Source organism: Diabrotica virgifera, chromosome 1 (assembly GCF_917563875.1).
Source record: "Diabrotica virgifera virgifera chromosome 1, PGI_DIABVI_V3a".
Taxonomy (NCBI): Eukaryota; Metazoa; Arthropoda; class Insecta; order Coleoptera; family Chrysomelidae; genus Diabrotica; species Diabrotica virgifera.
This window is the reverse complement of record NC_065443.1, coordinates 76,819,116-76,841,343: the sequence shown is the minus strand read 5'-3', so window position 1 is coordinate 76,841,343 and position 22,228 is coordinate 76,819,116. Positions and strand designations below refer to the sequence as shown.

At 39.3% G+C, this 22,228-nt stretch overlaps 1 protein-coding gene across 8 annotated transcripts in view; it reads left to right on the top strand.

The window, feature by feature from the left end:
* LOC114349408 (broad-complex core protein isoforms 1/2/3/4/5) overlaps nucleotides 1-22,228 on the top strand; it is a 242,775-nt gene that overhangs the window by 159,398 nt on the left and 61,149 nt on the right. For all 8 annotated transcript variants that reach the window (XM_028299772.2, XM_028299774.2, XM_028299771.2 and 5 more), the window contains exons 3-5: nucleotides 5,634-5,822; nucleotides 9,754-10,147; nucleotides 17,504-17,875. In XM_028299772.2, the coding sequence (XP_028155573.1) occupies nucleotides 5,634-5,822; nucleotides 9,754-10,147; nucleotides 17,504-17,875 (955 nt within the window). The remainder of the gene's footprint in view (nucleotides 1-5,633; nucleotides 5,823-9,753; nucleotides 10,148-17,503; nucleotides 17,876-22,228) is intronic.

The following is a 22,228-nucleotide window of genomic DNA, read 5'->3' as shown; positions in this document are numbered from 1 at the left end:
TCATTATCATTTTCAGCGACCCCAAAAACCCCCCGAGTTACAAGTTTGGGCCAATTATTTAACAAATTACCATAATACTCCAGAGGAAGACGTTTACTACACCGGCTGCAGGCACCAGGTAGTTTGCATACTCTCGCCGACCTCATATTCGTTTTCAGCGACCCCAAAAACCCCCGAGTCAATTTTTCCCACTATTTACCGAAATGCATTTTTGAAATGCATTTTTCTTATGCACAAATGCAATTTGAGATTTCTTATTCATTAAATTAGTTCACAAAATTTCCTGACATTCTCACGAATCCAACGCACCAATCCGCATTAAAATCCGTCTTACTGCAAAAAAATCGACACTTCAATCCTTCAATGCCTCGACTATTAACATACAAATTTGAATACAATATTGACAAAGTAAACTTTTCTTATACGGACGCCACTGGTATAAATTGGCAGTGCTATTAAAACATCACATTAAAAATGTATTTACCCGTTAATATACTGGTCCTACTGCGTCTAATATTAATTTGTGTGGTATGGTCAGTTCCATTATTTGTCGGTTCGGCAGACAGGAAATCAACAAATAGTTTAGTCAGATTTGCAACATTTATATTTAGATATTATTATCACAGTTGTTTTTTCTGTGTACCTTTTAACTTTGAACTATTAACGAGACGTCCTCTAGTTCGATAAAAATAATTTTTCGAACGATATCTTTGATAAATCCAGGTTGCAATTGATATGGTTTGTATTTATGGCACTGTATTAATAGAAGTAATTAAATATTGGCTGTCTAGCTCTAGCTACCTCATTTGCAAAAATTGGAAATTCGTCCTTCGTGTTTTGTAAAAATGTGTTCCCTCTATTTGGAACAAAGTATTCATTTTTAACAGGAGCGTCATTTGAAATTTTGATTGGGGGGGGGGGGGGGGGGACAAGCTTTATAAATACAACACATTAAATATGATGTAATGATGAAAATTGATGTATTTTTTGTAAATTTCAGTCATTTTCAGATCAAATGACGCCCCTGATTTTTAACCGACATTTGTCGATGTGTAAAAATCGTTTAGTCACCATCATCCCAAATAATTGATCCTTTATGATACCAATTATTCATTCTATGTGATGATTTACTCTCTGCATTCTGACATTGTCTATAATATTATGTTTGCTGGTGACCACGAATTTTGTTTTTTTTAATTTTTATTCCAAGACCATATTTGTGACTTTTGTTGTTGACTTTATTTATTAGGAATGTAACTTTTTCTCACAATTGACAAGGAGAACCATATCGTCAACATATCGGATTTTATTAATAGGCTTTCCATTCTCATTTATTCCTATTTTTGTATTTTCTAAGGCCTCTTGGAAAATGGTTTCAAAAAATAAATTGACCCGGAGTGGCGACAGTATACACCCCTCTCTGACTAATTTTAGAATTTGAATATGCGGTGTTATCATGTTTCCGACTTTTATGTGAGCTGACTGGTTCCAATACAAGTTCTTGATAATCCTTATGTATTTACCGCTTAACCCTTTCAGATATGTAAGGTATTCACGCTTCACGTTATCGAATGCCTTATCATAATCTATAAAACATTCAAAAATAACTCTGCTGGTCAAAACTTTTTTAGACCAATATTTGCATTGCGAATAAAGCATCTCTAGTGCTTCACGCTCCTTGGTATTAAGTGATCGTACCTATAAATTTGTATACGCTTCTGCGTTTGAAAGTCTATCAAGCTGGCTACAGACTATGTACGATTAGCGATTCGTGATGCGTGATTCGTTGTAGTTCGTAGTTATTCGCGAAAAAAGCATACAGACTATCTGTACTTCTCTTTTCGTAATGGGCGATACCTGATTTATTCATTGTTCCATTGTTCGTGGGTTCGTGTTGATTCGAAGCCTTTGATGTTCGTTAATTTTCCTCTCACAAGAGCGAATTACTGTGCACACACGAATCATGTTGTTTACGAATCGATTTTTAACGAGCAAGACGCTACACACTATTAGTGAACTGCCCGCGAATCTCGCATCACGAATTACGCATAGTCTGTAGCTAGCTAAATGGTATAGGTATAGTAGACCAATTTTATGACGAGTAGAAACGCTAAAGGTCGGTACACAAAGTACACATATACGAGCCGAACTGTTCGCATACAGTTCGACATCGCAAACTCATCACGATTCTAAGCGACGAACCAACTAGAAACCAACTTGCGCGAAGTTTACGTAAATTATTCATCATTTAATTTATCATTTAAGTGTTGACTACACAGTGTTTCTCACGTTTCTTATCTCTTTAGGATCACCTCATTCACACAATCTCGATGCGACTAATTCGACTAATGCGACTAGTTCGTCGCAAAAATCGACAGGCCGTGATTCATGACGAGCGACGAACGAACAGTTCCCAAGCGGTACAGTTCGGCTCTGTACCGACCTTACGCACAAGTCCTGTAGTCAGTTCAGTTCGGCTATTCCTATTCCGTTCCGCGGAACCTTAAGTTCGTTTTACGGCTACTGCTAACGTAAATTTGTCGCCCGTGGAGCTGTAGCCTTAGTATAACAGTAAGTGTCAGTAAGATCAAAAGAATGCTGCGACCTGAAGAGTTGATGAGTTTGTTAAAGCCTTCTATAATCCTAGAAGACAACTTGTAAACAAAGCATTGAAATACAAGAAGAATCTGCGATACAAAAAATTGAAGATAAGAAAGAGGCTGCACCAAATAAATAAAGACAGAAAACTGAAAAGAATCATATTCAAGCTCTAAAGAAATGCTATTTTAATACAATTTAAGAAATCAACAGAATTGTAATCAGTAGATTATATTATGGTTTGTTCAACAGTAAATGGTTTGAATTCAATTAGTGCGGTCGTAAATATTATTAAATTTATCTGACCTGGCCCATTGTTAAGACCGACCCGGAGCGATAAGCCACCGAGGTAGACAGAGTTGGTCTTTTGCAATTAACACTGACTAGACGGTACTCCCATAATAAAGCCTAAAATAAATATTACCTGAAACCGGGACTTTTATACTATTATCGGTTAATCCGGGCTGTTTATAGTGGTAACTAATTGAACTTAACCATTTACTGTTTAACATACCATACATATTATTATATAGCTAATATATTTTTTAAGCCATTATAAAAGCAGCAAATAGAAAAAAAAACAATCAGATATGAATTTAGACCTTAAAACTTAATGCCTCATGAGACCAACGGAAAGAAATCAAAGCGTCAGCCAAAAAATTGTCAACCTAAAAACTTTTAGGAGTACTAAAAAATTAGGCAAGACAATTCTTAGAAAACTGCATAAATCACGACATTTTTTAACTACACAGACGCCGACGCCGACGTTAAGTGGTGAATATACAAATTTTATTTTCAAATAAATGCAAGGCTGCTGCTGGATCAGCATTTTTTGCACTATTTGTAGTGTTACATGAGATAATTTTTATTTTAATATTTTAAAAATAGATTTTATAGTCTACATTTGAAACTAACCGATGCGTTTTAGTTGTAGGGAACATAAAATATTTAAAAATATCTGTCTCTAGCCATATGATAAAAAAATAGAACAGTAATATAAAATATGTCTGCTATACCGTGTGAAATAATACCTTTAGATTTTCTTACAGAAAATATTGAAAACATACCATATTTCATAATATTTTAGTTTTTTTAACTTCTTACCCAGAGAGGCTGAGAAATCCTATACTACAGGGTGTAACAAAAATACAGGTCATAAATTAAATCACATATTCTGGGACCAAAAATAGTTCAAATGAACCTAACTTACCTTAGTACAAATATGCACATAAAAAAAGGTACAGAGCCCTTTGAAGTTTCAAAATGAAAATCAATTTTTTCGAATAGGTATATCGAAAACTATTGGAGACTTTTTATTGAAAATTGACATGTGGCATTCTTATGGCAGGAACATCTTAAAGAAAAATTATAGTGAACCCCATAAAAATTTTATGGGGGTTTTGTTCCCTTAGATCCCCCCAAACTTTTGTGTACGTCTCAATTAAATTATTATTGTGGTACCATTAGTTAATTCAATGTTCTTAAAACTTTTTTGCCTCTTAGTATTTTTTCGATAAGACAGTTTTTATCGAGTTGAGGCTTATTTTTTAATATGTTTACATAAAATTTTTATGGGAGTTTTGTTCTTTTAAACCCCCCAAATGTTTGTGTACGTTCCAATTAAAATATTACTGCAGTACCATTAGTTAAACACAGTGTTTTTAAAACTTTTTTGCCTCTTTGTATTTTTTCGAGAAGGCACCTTTTATCGAGATTTGGCTTCTTTTTAGTATGGTTCACAATATATTATTAAAAATGTAAATCATAAATAAATTTTCATATATACCCTATTCCACGAACATACGACTGGTGTGGATTATCTCGACAACGAATCTTTTACTGTGCAAATTATGAAGAACGAAAGTAAATTGCTAAATACATTGTTGTTTATTGGAACAATTATTAGAGCCATTTACTTTCGCACTTGTTATGTTGCACACTAAAGTATTCGTTGTCGCGATAATCCAAGACAGTCGTGTATTCTTGGAATAGCCCATATTACCAAGTCTCCATAATCGTACTTAACCATATACAAATATGTGGTGGATTTGACAAATATTCAAAATATCTCGATAAAAACTGACTTTTCGAAAAAGTACAAGAGGCAAAAAAGTCTTAAAAATAATGTGTTTAACTAATGGTACTACAATAATAACTTAATTGGAACGTACACAAAAGTTTGGGGAGTTAAAAGAACAAAACCCCCATAAAATTTTTATGGGGTGTCCAAATTTCACTATAATTTTTTCTTAAGATGCTACCATCATAAGAATGACACATGTCCATTTTCAATAAAAAATCTCTAATAGTTTTCGATATATTGTAAAAAATCAATTTTCATTTTGTAACTTCAAAGGGCTATAACTTTTTTTGTGTGCACATTTGTACTAAGGTAAGTTAGGTTCAATCGAGCTATTTTTGGTTCCAGAATATGCGATTAAATTTATGACCTGTATTTTTGTTACACCCTGTATAAATATAGTATCCAAAGAACAAATGCATGCATAAAAAATAACAAAAGTGGGTAAAAAAATAGTTCTTCAAAAATACAAAGAAAAATATTAAGTTTTTTTAATTCTTGTAATATTTACAATCTGTGCTTAATTAAGAATAATAGGTATCTAAATTATTTGACTTAAAATTTGACCTGTAGAGGGAGCTCCATTGATCAATCTACATAAAATAAATTAAAACAAGTTTAATTATTATAGGCATTTATAGGTTATTCGAATCTTCTTGCTAGGTCCACTATTTTGAATCTCTTCAAGTGTCGTACATTATTATGAATTATGATCATCAGTGAGGAGGCTTGCTAACTCGTTTGGATGAGATTCTAGTCTCTTGGAATATTTTTTGTAAAATTCTGTTATTACTGTTTTACATTGAGCTCTTGCTCTATCACATAATGTGGTACATAGGTACCAAGTGGCATTGAGCATTGGTCCAAAGACTTTGTTCTGGAATTATACAACTATTGACAACATGATATTGGCCTGTACAATAAGTTATTCTACATTTCTTTCCTCTTTTTTTAGAGTACACCGTGTAAGCATCCGGTAATAGTCCTTCAAGATGTTGCATGGACGGATCTCCACGCCTTGGTCGAATTTATATATCATGGAGAAGTCAATGTCCATCAACGTTCGTTGTCATCATTCCTCAAAACTGCCGAAGTTCTCAGGGTTAGCGGCCTCACCCAGCAGCACGGTGATGGCCGGGATCAGGTAAGCAGACCACCTTATACTAATCATAAACCTTGGTAACTGTTGATATTAAAAAAGCGTTTGCATTAATCGAAGAAAATAACTGATTGTGAAACGAAGCATAGCAAAATATTTTTAGACTGTCTAAGTATCTACATAAAATTCCAATTTATGATTCAGAAATTACTATAAAATAACACCCCCATTCAAATGGTGAAGAATTACAAATAACCGGGAGCTACGAAAAATGAGAAAAGTGATATAGAAATCAAAAGACGTATTGAAACTGCTAGGCACATTTTCGAGGAATGAAGAAACTGATGTTAAGAACATAATTATGTGTTTAGCACCAACACGGCGTAGAAGCATGGACTTTCAAACAGAACCATATAAAAAGCATTGATACTTTCGAGATGTGGTGCGATCTACGAATACTAAGGAACAAGGTTTGATCGAATTAGACCAGGGCGCATCTGTAAAAATATTAGTACATTTGGATGTTGAGAGGTGACTCATATTTTTTTGCAGAAATTGCTTGAAAATAACTCACATTATAAAATATTTGAGTTATCCTCCCACTCAAAAAGGTCGGGAACATTGTTTAAATAATCAAAATGTTATAAAATTAAGGAAAAATTCGATTGTTTTCTTCGTTTTTTGATGGTAACTTTAAAAGTATTCATTTCCGAGGAAAGTTGCACTAACATAAAAGTTGCGTAATTAAATTTCCAACAGAATAGGATTAGCTACAAATTTAAAAAATTGTCACCCTTTTTGCAAAATAGCAATTCGAAATAAAACATAAAAACATGTATTCGCATTTTACTTTTTTCATCCATTTATGCTACACTAAGGTCCTTCATATTTCACCCCTAGAAACTTTATGATATGGTAAAACAATACTGTAAATTTCATTAAGATCGGTTTTAACAGATTTTGCAAAATAAGTTTTGCAAACCAGCTTTCTCAAAAAAAATCATTTTTTCAAAATGTTGCAGGACCGAAAATAAAGCAGACAGCAAGTTGAATTTTTTTTGCTTATAGAAGATTACCGTACCTTTCGTTTGCAATTTGCAAAATTAAAATCGGTTAAGTACCGCGGGGTCAGGAATTTTTTGAAATAAACATTAATTTTTGGTGCTACGCGCAGGACAGCGGATACCTGTGCTCTGATTGGGCATTCCACTGACCTTTGATAATGATTGATAAATTTTAGTTTTTAGTACATTTTGATATAAATAAATAAATTTGTTTATTGCAAAATAAAAACACATACTTTGTCCTTAAAAATTACATTCTTTTAGCGAAAACTTTCTTTGTTCATATATTTTAACTTAGAGAATAAAAGTTTATTATTTTTAAACATATGCAATTGTTTGATTTTTGTGGAATTAAAGTATTAAAATACAACAAAATACAGAGTAAGAAAATAATATATTAGATAAAAATTGAAAGAACTTTTGGTGGAAATCAACTTTTGTGAATCGAGCACCGCTGTCCTCCGCGTAGCACCAAAATTAATGTTTATTTAAAAAAATTCCTGACGCCGGGGTAGTTAACCGATTTTAATTTTGCAAACTGCACATGAAAGGTAGAGTTCTCTTCTATATGTAAAAAAAAATCAACTTGCTATCTGCTTTGTGTTCAGTCCTCCAACATTTTAAAAAAATGATTTTTTTTTGCGAAAGCTGCATTGCAAAATTTATTTTGCAAAATCTATTGAACTGATGTTAATGAAATTTACAGTGTTGTTTTATTATATCATAGCGTTTTTCTGGGTAAAATACGAACGTTTTAAGTTTAGTATAAATGGTTGAAAAATGTAAAATGCAAATACTTGTTTTTTTATGGTTTTTTTCGCAATTATTGTTATTTTGCAACAAGGGTGACAATTTTCTAAATTTTTACCCAATCCTCTGTTATAGAAAATTGAATTGTGCAACTTTTATGTCAGTGCAACTTTTCTCGGAAGTGAATACTTTCAAAGTTATAATCAAAAAACGAAGAAAAAATCGAATTTTTCCTTCATTTTTTGAAATTTAGATTATTTAAACAATGTGCCGGACCTTTTTGAGTGGGAGGATAACTCAATTATTATTATATGAGTTAATTCCAAGCAATCTCTGCAAAAAAATAGGAGTTACCTCTCAACGTCCATCTCAAAACAGATGCGCCCTGGACTAAATAACGAATCACAAATGAAGAAGTATTACGGCGAATGGACAAAAGTTCTGAAGTAATACTTACCATAAAAAAAGAAAATTGGAATATTTGGGCTATCTAATGCGGGAACAAAAATACAAATCACAAAATACAATGCAGGGAAAGATTGAATGACGAAGGAATCCGGGCCGCAGAAGAATGTCCTGCCTGGATGAGAGTGGTTTCGTTGCACCCCAAACGAACTGTTTAGAAAAACTGTGAACAAAGTTCGAATAGCCTTGACGATATGCAATCTCCGATAGGAGAGGAACGAGAAAAATGCAGAAGGAAGCTAGCGAGGAAAGTATGAGAATGTCCTGAAGAATGTCAAAGCTGCCAATGAAATTAGCTACAAACAATTTTCCAAATAGGGCAAGCTAATTAGTAAGAGCATACTCTATAAACTAGAGTACATAGGTACTACTAATAAATTATTATGCTGAAGAGTATCTGAAACAAAGTCTCCGTTCGTTCAAAATATTTTTTTATTTCTGACATTTGAGTTTCACTGAAGATTCTGAGATCTACAACTTGTTTGGTCTTGTGTGTAAAAAAAGTGACTTTATAAAAAACTATATCTCGAAAACTAAAAATTATTTTTATTTATAATTGGAACATGTAAAAGTATGGTACTTAAGGTATTCTCAAAAAAATTTTCAGTCAAAAATATTCATTTTTGTAGAGTTGACTGCAATTTTTCGACAACAGCCTTTTTTGCGGTGGGCAGCATAACTAAGTCCAGTCTCATCTGAAATCAAAAAATCAAAAAGTTTCTTGTAGTTTATACCTCTGGCTAGAATGAACGAAGGAATTAAAAAATGTAATTTTAAGATTTTACATAAGTTTAAACACATTTTCGACCCCAGTTTTTCTCATTTTTTCAAAAATGACCATTTTTAAAGTAGTTTTTTTTATAAAACAAAAACAACTTCACCTAATAAAAATTCCTTCGTTCATTCATTAGCCAGAGGTTTAAACTACAAGAAACTTTTTGATTTTTTGATTTCAGATGAGACTGGACTTAGTTATGCTGCCCACCGCAAAAAAGGGCTGTTGTCGAAAAATTGCAGTCAACTCTACAAAAATGAATATTTTTGGCTGAAAATTTTTTTGAGAGTACCTTAATTACATGTACCAATTATAAATAAAAATAATATTTGGTTTTCGAGATAGAATTTTTTTAAAGTCACTTTTTTACCCGCAAGACCTATGTAACCCCTTAAGCAACTGACAAAGGACTAAGGACAACAAAGTAACTTTGTCTTGGAAACAAAACCCAGGGTATATAGAAATTGCTGGTTATGAGTTTGACGATAGTATTGCTAAATAATGAGATAAAATTAGTACTACTTTTATCGAATTAGAACTTTAGAACCATTGTGCAATATACCATACGGTGAAATATTACAGGACAACTGTAACTGCGAGCAAAAAGGTTACTACAACGTTATGCTCGTTACGAAAAAATACTCTTAGATCTTCAGGAAACTGAACTCAGAAAAATTACAGGTGTTCTCAGTTCTCACTGAACATGCAGATTGTGAGAAAATTTAAAGAAAATTGCCGAATATTGTTTGTAACTCTATTAGCATATTATTTTCTTGAACAGTTTCTTTATAAATTTACATCCATAAGTACCCTTTTGTTTTTAAACTGAATTATTTGCCCTAAAACTGCAAATACTGATTTTAAAATATAACTCCATACTATAATCGCTTAATTCTGTTATATAGCTTAATTCTTCTTTTAGTTGGCACAAGTACAAAGTATGGTTAGAGGGCACCAGCATCAATCAACACCTATCTCCAATCACCATCCATCGTTTACAGACAAGCTAGTAGAAGAGAGTTTATTCACATCACCTTCCTCCCCGCCACATGGTGCCACCGTTAATCAGTTGCTCAGGAGAGCGGCAATGCAATATAGGAGAGAAAGGAGGATATCTTTAGATCCCGAAGGTGAACACAAACGAGCGAGATCAGACCACATTATCGGCAATAACAATAATAATAATAACGAATTAAACCTATCGACGACGCATTCGCATCCCCCTCCCCAGACGCAACCTGCAGATTTTTCACCTAGCGCTATGAAGAACAACGTGCTCAACCTTAATCTTAATTCAATAAAAAACGATATAGAAGGTAAATAAAATACATTAATTTTGTACTAATAAATAAATTCTGTAAACCTCTAATAGCTAGATCTTGTCCTTATTGATCAGTTTGTCATCTTAGTGGTGTGTAAGACATCTTGTATTATCTAACAATAAAACACTGAAAACGTTTGTTTTCTATACTTCCACAAAATTTATTACCAATATGTGACTACAGCTGTTTCGGCAGAGTGCCTTTCTCAAGTGATTTAGATTACTATGGGTTTGCCTTTTTAAAGTCTTTAACTGAAGTGGTTGAGGAGTGGGGAGCTGTTTGTCTGGAGTTGGTCAATCAGAATTATATCTGTATTTTTCAGTTTATTAATTTCCATAGATTCTAATAAAGATAGCTTAAGGCCTTTATTTTGAATATGCAGAATTTGAAACTGTTCATTAAAAGAATGATTATGATCTAGAAGGTGAAGTACGTATGTAGAAGTGTCTGTTTTTCTGTTGTTGAAAGCCCTTTTGTGTTCTGCTATCCGTTTGTCAAAGGTTCTGCCAGTTTGATCGATGTAAGTTTTCGGACAGTCACCACAAGTTAGTTTGTAAACACCACTCTGTAGTTGTTTTCTCTTTCGGTTCTTATTGTTCTTAATATATTTGCTTAAGTTGTTGTTAGTTCTGAAAGCTGGTGTGATTCCTTTCTTTTTTATGTATCTGGCTATTTTTGTTATCTTGCCAGTATATGTGGTAGAGCAGAAGGTACTGGGTTCTTTCTGTGGTGGTGGATAGACTAATTTCAGGACTTTCTTATGGAGTTTTTGGTTTAAAATTTTGTTAATTGTTTGTTCGTTATCGCCATTGTTTACTACTATTTGTTTAATGATTTTCAGTTCTATCTCTTTTTCCATCAATATCTTGTATTAATTATTGTCGCCATGACTCTACCAGTCATCTCCTTTTTCTTGATATATTTCTTCATTATCTGTATTCATTCAAGCAAGCAATTTGATTTAACCCGACCTGTGGGATTTGTTCACCCTCTCGAAGGAGTACATTCGGGTGTAACAAGTCATTGGGGCGAGGTGTTTTGACCCGAGTTATACAGGGATCACCCCACCTCGCTCCAATGCCCCAGGCCATCCCTTTCCCCCCCATAGCACGCTGATGCGCGATGGAGGCACAACTATCGTAGCCAAATGCTCTTCACAATGGAACCCTGGGTAATAAGATTCCACTGTGGTATCCTAATCGAATGCAAAAAACTAGGCCCAGCGTGATGCGCTCTATGCCTTTATCTTCTTAATAACTTATCCGCGGTACTAAAAATTGCTTGCTTGGGCCCCGAGTCATCGTGCCGAGCCCCACTGAGCCCTGTTGGGCCCTGCTGGGCCCCGCCCGATGACTCGATGCTCTAATTTTTTTGTGTTTTTGGTTTTTTTTAATTTTTTTGGGGGCTTTCGCCATTTTTTTATTTTATATGAATTTTTTTGGGGGCTTAAGGCCCTTCTAATTTTCTAATATTTGCTTACCTTGGAGGTGGTCGTGGTACTTGGACTTCGTGGGTAACGCTATCTTCGGCACTTGTTTCGAGCTACGAACACACTACTATCACTTATCACTTTTAGTTTATCCTATAATTTGTTGTTTCGGGCGTCTGTGCTTCCATCGGTGGAACTCGTCGTATCTTAGCGTCTCTCGCAGTATGTAATTTGGGTGATGTTCTAATTCTGCGAATTTGACCCTTGCCTTGTCTGTCATGGTTTCTGTGACTCTCACCTGTTGGAGTTCTCTGAACAGGAATCTTTCAGCTACATATCTTGGGACTCTGACGGCCTCCCTCAAGCTGTTGTTATGGACTGCTTGGATCTTCTTCTTGTGTGTATTACATACGTGTCCCCATGCGAGAGACGCATAAGTTAATACCGGTAGGATTATACTATTTATCAATCTTAACCTTGTTTTGAGTGTTAGTTTACTTTTTCTGCCTGTGAGTCCTCTTAGATTCGCTCTTGCTATGTTGGCCTTCTGGACTGTGGCTTCTACGTGTTTTTGGAAGGTTAATCCTTTATCCATAATGACTCCTAGGTATTTGGCTTCGTTTTTCCACTCGATGGGCCTGTTCTGCACCCTCAATTGTTCCTCTGGCTGCTGTCTCCCTTTCTTGTATAGAACCGCTTGTGTTTTCTCTGAATTTATGGCTATCTTCCATTTGATACACCATGCTTCAATTTCTTCTAGTGCAGTTTGTAGGTTGGTCACTGCTATATCTGCGTTTCTATGCTTGGCCGCTATTGCTGTATCGTCGGCGTAGAGGCTCATGAGGGTACCTGGTGTTCTAGGTACATCTGCGGTGTATATCGTGTACAGCAGGGGTGACAAGACCGCTCCCTGTGGTACTCCAGCCTCCGGGATTCCGAGTTCGGACAGGACTTGTCCTATCCGAATCCTGAACCTCCGGCCGCCCAAGTACGACGAGATTAGCCTCGTCATCGCTCCGCTGTACCCGTAATCCCGCATTTTGAATAGGAGCCCCTTGTGCCAGACTCTGTCGAATGCCTTGCTTACATCCAGGAACGCTGCTCCAGTGTACTGCTTATCATTGAAACCGGCTGCTATGTACTCGGTTAGCCTGAGGACTTGTAGTTCGCTGGAGTGCTCTGCTCTAAATCCGAATTGAGCCTCTGGGATGATATTTAGTCGGGTTGTTTCCGCTTGCAGTCTGCTGAGGATGACTCTTTCCACTATCTTGCTGATCGCTGGAAGTAAGCTGATTGGCCTGTAGTTCTGTGGGAATGTGTGATTCTTGCCAGGTTTTGGAATCATGATGACACGGGCCTCTTTCCATCTGTTTGGGAATGTCTTGAATCTTAATATTGCGTTTATAATATTTGTGAAATACACTATAGCTTTTCTGGGCAAATATTTTAGGGCTCTGTTGGTTATTTCGTCGAGGCCAGGCGCTTTTCTCGGTGAACTATTTTTGATATGTTCATTGATTTCTTCCGGTGATGTTGGGGGGATGAAGTCCTCTGGGTCTTCTGGTCCTTCTTCTTGTTCTTCGACTTCTTCCAGGAAGTCGTCGTCTTCATCTTGGTGGAAGTTCAGTCTGCATTCATCTTCGAGTGTAGTCCTCATTGCCTCTGCTTTGTCTTCTATGGTGTATACCATGCCGTATCTTCCATGTAGTGGGGGGATGGGTTTCCTGTCGCTTCTCAACATTTTCTGGAGCTTCCAGACATTTCTCATGTTTGAGTCTTGTTCTTCCATCTCTTGTACAAAGTTGTCCCATTTTTCGCTACGGTGGAGTTTTAGGGCCGTTTGGACCTCCCTATTTAAAATATTTGCCCAGGATTTATCTACTCTGTTTCTTGTTCTTTTTGCTGTTTTCTTTGCTCTATTTTTTTCCCTTATCAACTCTTGTGTTTCTTGTGGTATGTCTTTGAACCTTCCCATGAATATCTCGACATCTTCCTCTGTTGTGCTGTTTCTAATTGCCTCTTGGATGATATTTTCGAACTCTAGGACTTTTCCTTCTATTTCTTCTGGATTGTTTATTACTGGCACTATGTTTATTCCTTCACTTACTAACCTTTTGTAGTTAGTCCACTTTATTTTCTTTTTTGTTCTTTTTGGCGGGTTTGTCTCTTCCCATGTTCCGATTTCTAATAGGATGGGGTGGTGGTCAGTTGATCCTTCGTCCAGCGTGATTAATTCTGATTGCAGTCCTAGGTTTTTGGCTACAACTAAGTCGATGTGTGTCGGAAGTGCGTTTCCTGGGTAGTGGGTAGGTTCTTCTGGGCCCATTGCTATTGTGTCTTCGTTGTTTTCTATGTATCTGTTTAGTAGTCGTCCATTCCTGTTCGTAGCTCTGTCGTTCCAGTTGGGGGATCTTGCATTCAGGTCTCCTATTATGATGGATGGTTCGGCGATGTTTAGGAACGCATCTAGGTCATCGTCCATTAAAGGGTCTTGTGGTCTTACGTAGGCTGATGTGATCCTTATTGCGCCTTGCCTCATGTTAACTTCTATTGTTGTGGCTTCCATGTTGACCAGTGGTGGAGTAGTGTAACTGGTGTGTCTAATACCCTTCTTTACTAGGATGGCCGTTCCTCCTGATCTTCTAGTGAGGTCGTTCCTATATACGTCGTATCCAGGAAACTTTAGGTTGAAGTTGTTGGTCAGTTTTGTTTCCTGAATTGCTACGATGTCCATCTCGTATCTGTTGGCGAGTTCATCTAGTATGTTCTGATTTGTGGTTATGCCGCCCGGGTTCCAGGAGCCTATCCTCAAGTATCCCCTCTCTGCCATTAGTTCTGTGCCTGCCTGGTGCTGAGTATCACCTCTTGGACTACCTTAGTCACGATGTTTGTGACCATCCTGACTAGGTACTCTTCGTCTGGGAGGGTTGGTCGGTTGGACGGTGTGTTGTTCTGCGCTGGTTGGTCTCCCTGCGTGGCTTGCGCGTAGGATACCCCGGTTGCCTGCTGTCTTCGGTTTGGTGGTGGTCGCTGTTGTGACCTCTGTGGTGGAGGCCTCCCCCAGGTTGGGCACCTAGGACATCCTCTGTAGTTGGCTGGGTGGCTCCCATTGCAGTTGGCACACGTTGCCTTGACTTCTCTGGCTCTCTGGCACTGCTTTGAGTGGTGTTCTTCGCCGCACTTCACACATCTCGGGTCCTTGTGACACGAGTTCTGGGCGTGATGGTACCCTTGGCAGTTGAAGCACTGCGTCGGTCCTGCTGCCTTGTGTAGGTCCTCTACCACAACTTTCATGTGGCACAGGTTCGTTACCCGCTTTGCTTTTTCCACGTCTTCCTGATCCAGTGTCATGACAAACATGGGTAGTGGCCTCCTTTTCCCTACTCTCGTAGACATGTTACGTGCTGTGTGGCAGGTTATTCCATATTGGTTTGCCATGTCTTCTTGGATTGCCTTCTCGGTGGTATTCGTGGGCAATCCTCGTAACACTAATTTTGGTTTCCTGTCTTCGTCGAGTGGAAAGGCTATCCATTGTAGCCTCTTTTTCTCTTTGGCGGCGTATGCTTCTGCATATTCCTCCACTATCCTTGTCATCTTTCTGTAGTCATCCGGGCTTTTAGCCTGGATGAGCGTCTCTCTGCCACTTCTGGAGATTTTGTTTGTGGTGATGATGCCTTTGCCCTGGGCTATGGTAAGAATAGCCCCTGTCTCGCTGACACTCTGTAACTTAATTACAGGCGGTTTTCTGTATGGTGTTACCTGGTTTTCAGGTAACACGGCTTCTTCGGCGTCTTCTTCGTTTTGGTTTGTTTCCATTGACACTGTATCAGTTTGACTGGAAGCGGCAAGCGCGTCCCTATCTGTGCTCGTGGATGGCACTGGTTCTTCGGGGAGGGGTAGCTGTACCTGGGGAGCTAGTTTCATGGCTTTTTCTTGGTTGGACGTCCATGTGGCGTCTTCCTCGTCGGTTAGTGTCACCAGGGGTGGAAACTCTTCCTTTCTCTTTTTCCTCTGTTGGGTGGACGCCTCCTTCGTCGAGGTGGTAGCCTTCTGGCTGGGTGGTCGAGTCTGCTCGGTGGTCATCTTTTTGGTGGCAGGCTGCTCTACTGGTGGTTTTTTGTCCGTCTTTTCGGGGTTTTTCTTCTCCGGTTTCTTTGCGAGTTGTTTCTGGAGAGCTATCAACTCGTCGAATCTGGCATCCATCTTTTCGCTCATTCGTCGAATCTCCGTATTCAGCTCTTTGATCTCTGCCTTCTGTTGTGCGATCACCTCTTCATATTTTTTGTTGTTTGCATCAACGTTTGCTGCAAATTCTTTCATCAGGGTTCTGAGTCGGTTGATTTCTTCGTTGGCCCTTGTCAGCTCGTCTTCGCTGGCGGCATCCTCTTCAACCCGCTGACGTTTGGTATTGCCCCCGCCTTCGGCGCCTGGGACGTCTTCGTCCATGTCCTCGACTTCCTGGGTGGCCTCGATGTTCTGGGAATCCTCGACTTCCTGGGTGGCTTCGGTGACGTTCTCGGTGGTCTCGACGTTCTGCGTGGAGTCCTTGCCTTTTGACTTCTTTTTCTTTTTTCTTGTTCTACGATTTTGGATCGTAAAACCGTCTTTTCCATCTTCCTGGTCGCTCGAGTGGTCATCGCTGCTCTCTTCAGGGTGCTGTAACAGGAGGGACTCTTTAGAGTCTGCATATCTTGGCGGGGAAAGCGCCTTGGATCTGGGGGGTGACCGAGATCTGACTCGTGTCATCTTTGGTTGGGAGCGGTAACCTAACTTTTAGAAGAAGCCTTTTTTTTCAGCCGATTGGCCCGACACCACATCGACTTCAGGGTTGGCTCCCTGCACAACAGCGCGGTAGTTCTCGTACCTAGACAGAACTAGGTACGGGATCCTCTTGATTTTCTCAACTCTCTGACCTTAGGGGCCGGGGCTGCAAGATGTATTCTAAATAACTACACCTTGCAGTGTCGAGGCACAGTGTTTTAAACTGTACCCATTCCTAACGGAGGCACAGAGAGTATCCCGTAGCGGGCTCACGTCGAGCCCGCTATTGCTTATTCTGCTTTCCAACCCTTGTTTGCAATGTCTCAGAAAATTCAATGAAATCAAACTTCCTGAGTTTCACCACATCCAAGAGGTTGGCTTTTGCCTCTGCTTCCACGTCTTCGCGTCTAGCGAGAGCGAGCGCTCTAGTGTTGCTGTGCTTACATTCACAGCCGTACTAAGAAGTACGTTACACCAAAGCACTTCCCTCTCCTCGACTTGTTGCGCTGCTACTGCTGCTCGTCCGCACTCTGCACGTCTTGTCTCTTCGGCGGCTACCGAGAGACTACTATCTGTATTCATTTAATGTAAAGCAAATGTTAAATATGGCGAGGTCTCGTGACTTGCTCGAAATGATGTAGTTTCGCCTCGACTTACTGAATTTCCGACCACAGTAAGTAGCTACTACTCCTATTACGGGTTAAAATTTGAGTTATCAAATATGTGTTTTATCTCGCCAGGTATTAATGACGCACAGGCAAAGATTCCTGGACTCAACTGTATTCAATATTTTCCTATATACTCAAGCCGTTCTCTTTTTATATGTTCCTACATTTGCTTCTCCAATTTTATCGTTTCCTTTTTTGACCTCAATTAAGCGTATTGTTTGGTCCTTTAAAAATTACATTGTCATTTTATGCAATTTTTATGCATATCATGCATTATTTTTTATCTAATTATGAGCAAGGATATTTTGTTTTATCTGATAATACTTCCTGAAACTGAATTTTGATATTTAGTCGAATTTGCTTAATTGTATTAGCTTTTTTGTTACTGTTACTCTTTTTAATATTCGTGATATTCCAATGTTTTTAAAAATAGTAATTGTTTTCATTCACCTTAAATTCCACAATTTAAAATTTGTTTTATGACACCCACAGGTAACGGAATAAGCAGTACAGACCGAGAGGCATCGCCGTGCTCACCGTCCCCCACCCTCCTCCATTCCCGCATGAACAACAACGACAACGACAACAACAACATCAAAAACGAGCCCATGGAACTCCTTTGTACCACCAACCAAGAGGATAACAGCAACGACTCCACCGACGTTACCAACGATAACGGAGGCATCGGAGGTCCTCATGGCGGGCCGCATTCGGGCAGCTCGGGGGGCGGTGGGGACCATGACGACCACGATAGCGCCATTAGTCCTTATTTAACGCCGACGGAGAGCAAATTATTTGCCACGGCGGCGGGAAGTTTTAATTTTAGTATGGCTGCGTTGGCGGGAGATCCGTCTATGCTTGGAGGTAAGTTTTCCTTCTTTTGTCTGATACGATACCTGTCCAAGGTATACGCGAAGGTCATACGAGTAAAACAAGTAATTGGACTTCGTAAGTCCTAGGTTTTCACCCAACGTGACCGGAAGTCGATATTTGAACTCTTCGTGTAATTTTTTGTCGATAGATACACGATTTCACTAATTTTGAGTCATTTTTGCCAAACTTATGGTTATAACTTTTTAACCGGAAATGGGTTAAAAACAGGAACTCAAGATTCATGCACGACTTTTCAATACGCGTGTATTGATATATCACATGTACTATTTCTGCGACTAAAATATGGCACTTCCGGTTAGAAACTTTTTAACCGGATATGATATAAAACCCAAAAGTATACGTTTGTTCCCATCTCCCTAAGACGCGCCGAATAATACATCGCTTGTACTATTTCGGCGACTTTAAAATAGTACTTCCGGTTGCAACTCTGGAACTGGAAGTCCGAGGTCAAATTTCTCACTTTTAATACCATCGTTGGGTTATAAGCTCTCATTCGGCACATAATTTGGCATTCTATCCGATGTAATAACGTAGGAGTTGTATGTCTGAACTGTCTCTCCAGGTTTAGAGAAGACTTTGCAGAAGACAGACAGACAGACAGACGTGAAACCGGAAGTATATATTTGTTTTCGTCTTGCTAAGGCGCGTCGAATAATATATCGTTTGTACTATTTCGGCGACTTCAAAACAGCACTTCCGGTTGCAACTGTAAAACCGGAAGTCCTTCTCGCCTTTAATACCATCCCTGGATTATAAGCTTTCATTCGACACTTCATTTGTCATCCTGTCTGTTAGAATGGTGGAGGAGTTGTGTTTACAATGTCCCTGGTACAGACGGACGTGGATAATTCAACGTTTTCACATTTTTTTCGAAATGGGTTAAAACGAAAAACCAGAATTAAAAAAACAAAGCAGTGGCGAGTTGTGTAGCTAATGCTGTATTTATTGAATTAAATGAAACGACATCGACACTATGAATGCTATGTATGTATTGTATTTTGCCATGCCATGCCACATTGTTTGATTTGCTTGTCTAGATAATGTTTAGAAGAAATGCGTTCAATGTGCTTCCCCGTTTAGGATTTTGTCCTCTTCAGGGTTTGAGGTGAATGTATTGTGTTGGCAGCAAAGCAAACAGTCCGAAAACCACACCGGGGCAAGCGCCGTGTCCTGGTGTTCTTGGATCCTGGGTTATGCCAGACGGTGTTGTCCAGAAGGCCAGAAGTCAACAGAGAAGAAAGTTTGATGGATTGTTGTTGGTTCCATAGACATTTACGTGTACTGTCCGTGCTTTGCTTTCGACCAAGCTCCCTAGAAACCATTGTACAACGACAGGCGAACCTGCGTCCCTCGTCGGCGGTCAGGAGGTGGCTTTGAGCGCAGCGTGGACAGTGAGCGTTCGAGTGGAGAAAATAGTTGCGGCTATTTTCTTGGGACGAACAGGTATAATTGTGCAATGAAGTTGGGAAACCGCAAAAAACCAACTTCTCCCTGTTCGGGGTAAGGAAGAGGAAATGTTAGAGGTGGGTACGGAAGGCTAACGGGGTAGCCTCAAGGATGTTTTCGTACTCTACCGGGAGTTCGTCAATGCATGTTTGCATTAGAGCGGACGGTACGTGAATCTTTTTGCGTTTGGGCTTTCGGTAGAGTACGTGGCCGGAAGATGAACAGGAACATTTGAGAGATTCTTGTGTGTCGGAAGGGGGGCCGTTGATTACTTTGATTGTGAAGTTCCTGTTCAGAGAGTTTATTCTCTCGGTGATTTTGGGGATGTTCGAGATGTTATGGATTTCGTTTGAGGGATATCGCCAGTGCTCATAGTTACATCTACGCAAGACTCTGCGCTCCGTCCTCAACAACCTCTCTTGTTTTTGTCTTGAGCAAAGAGAGTAGATACATGATTTGTACTCCATGACGGGTCGAATAAAGGTCTTGTAAGTGTGAATGAGAGTCTTCTTGTGTGTCTTGCCAATTTTTCCCGAGAGAGCGTTGAGAAGTCTGGCCCTGTTCCTTACCCTATCTAAAGTTGCCTTTAGATCTGCGTCCCAGTTGAGAGTCCTGGTAAACAGTACTCCCAAATAGTTCACAGTCGGGCTAACAACAAGCCTTTCTCCCAACAAACTCAGAGGATATTGGTCGTCTTCATTGCGAATGATTCTATTTGACACAGTAGGGGCGCGAAACACAATTGTTGTTGTTTTGTTCGCGTTGAGCGTGACTCTCCACTTACAACACCATTCGCCGACACCGTCCAGCAGAGCCTGTGCTCTTCTGAAGAGGAGTCTTGGGTTGTATCGAGAGGTAGTTGAGAGCAGAGTCGTGTCGTCTGCATAGAGAAACAGCCGAGTACCTGGGATATTTTGGTTAGTGATGTCGCTGTTGTAGATGATGTACAACAGCGGCGCTAGGACTGAACCCTGGGGAACTCCAGCTTGTGGAGTGAAGGGGGTGGACTTTTGATCGCATATTTTCACTCTGACAGTACGGTTGTGGAGGTAGGAGTGTACAATTTTGGTAAATTGCAATGGAAGCCCGATGTCCAGAAGTTTCCGAACAAGCCCGTCGTGCCAGACCTGGTCGAAAGCCTTCTGCACATCCAGAAATGTGGCTATGGCGATAGAACCATCGTTGATGGTTTGAGTGACTTTGGTAGTGAAATCTATTAATGCATGTTTGGTAGATTTACCTGACTGGAATCCATATTGGAATTTTGGTATGATATTGTGGTTTTCGAGAAAGTTATTGAGCCTCTCCTTTAGGATTAGCTCAAGAACTTTACCCAGAGTATTGATTAATGAAATTGGTCTGTAGGATTCCACGTCGGTTGGGGGTTTGCCTTTTTTCAAAAGCATGATGGTGTTGGCCACTTTCCAAGGAGTAGGAAAATGGCTGTTTTTGAGACATGCATTGAATATTTTAGTTAGAAGAGGGATGATACTCTCTGGAAGTTTTTTGAGGCACCTTCGGTTGATGCCATCAGGTCCGGGAGCGCTGTTTTTGCCGATTTGGCAAAAGCTCTCCGTTTCCCTGTCTGTGAGGGGGTCCATGATAGGATCATAGACTGGAATGTGGTGGTTGAGAGTAACATTTACAATGTATTCTGTGTTGAATTTAAATATGCGATCAAAGTTCGGGTTATCTGGCGTTTGAAAATTGTTTTGAAGCGAATTTTTGAATGCTTCGGCTTTCCCTTCTGGGGAATTGACTATGTGATTGTTGACCAACAGATGAGATGGTTGAGATAATTTTTGTTTTGTTAGGACTTTGAATTTTTGCCAGAATTTACCTCCGTCTCTGTAGTCCAGTTTTGAGGTAGTCTCTTCCCACCGGCGAGCCGTTAGGACAGATATCTCCCTCTTTATCCTGGCACAGATTCGGTTGTACTCTGTTTTGATTAGTGGGTTTCTGTTGGCCTTGTATTGACGTAGAAGACGTCGTTTTTGTTGAATTTTGGCAATGATGTATTGTGGAAGTGCCGGTGATGTATAAGTTATTTGTTTGAGTGGAATTGCGTGCGTGATCGCCTCAGTGATGAGGTTCTCGATATTGGTTGCACTGGTGTCGATACTATCGTTAGTATCGAGTTCGCCTAACATTGGGAGATTTTGTGTGATGAAGTTTTGGAATTCAGTCCAGTTAGCGTGACGATAGTCTCTTATAGATCTTGGAGGGTTTGGTTGTTTTGGAGTGAGAATGTCGGTGTCGACAAGAAGAGGTACGTGGTCTGACGTTATCGAATCGCCTATGTGGCATCTATCCCCGAACCGATCCAGAATGTTACTAGTAACTAGGATGTGGTCGATAATAGAGGCCCCATTGGCGTTCAAAAACGTGAATTCAGTGTTGGTGATTCTTGAAATGGGAAGGTCTAGTAGATAATCCGTGAGGCGGATGCCTTCTGGGTTTTGATGGTGATCACCAAACTGTGTATGTCTACAATTTAGGTCACCCATCAACACAGCCTTGCCGAGCCTCGAAAAGTACTCTAGCAAATGCCTGTTGAGTGGTTGACCCGGGTGTTTGTAGTAAGAGACTATCGTGAGGGTTTCGTTGTTGGGGATGTGCACGTCAATTGCCAGGAAGTCCACATCAGGTGGACGAAAATTTTGTGGGAATGTGTGTGTGTTGTGCGGTATTCCGTGTTTCACGAGAATACCATTCCCACGTGAAACCTGACAGCGGCTTCGATGGATGATCGAATATCCTGCGAAGTGTGGATCGTTTTTCGACAGAGTATCTGTGAGTGCGAGGATCTGGATGTTATGCTTCGACAGGATATTCTTGATGAGGGGTCTCTTTTTGGAGAGACCCTGACAGTTGACT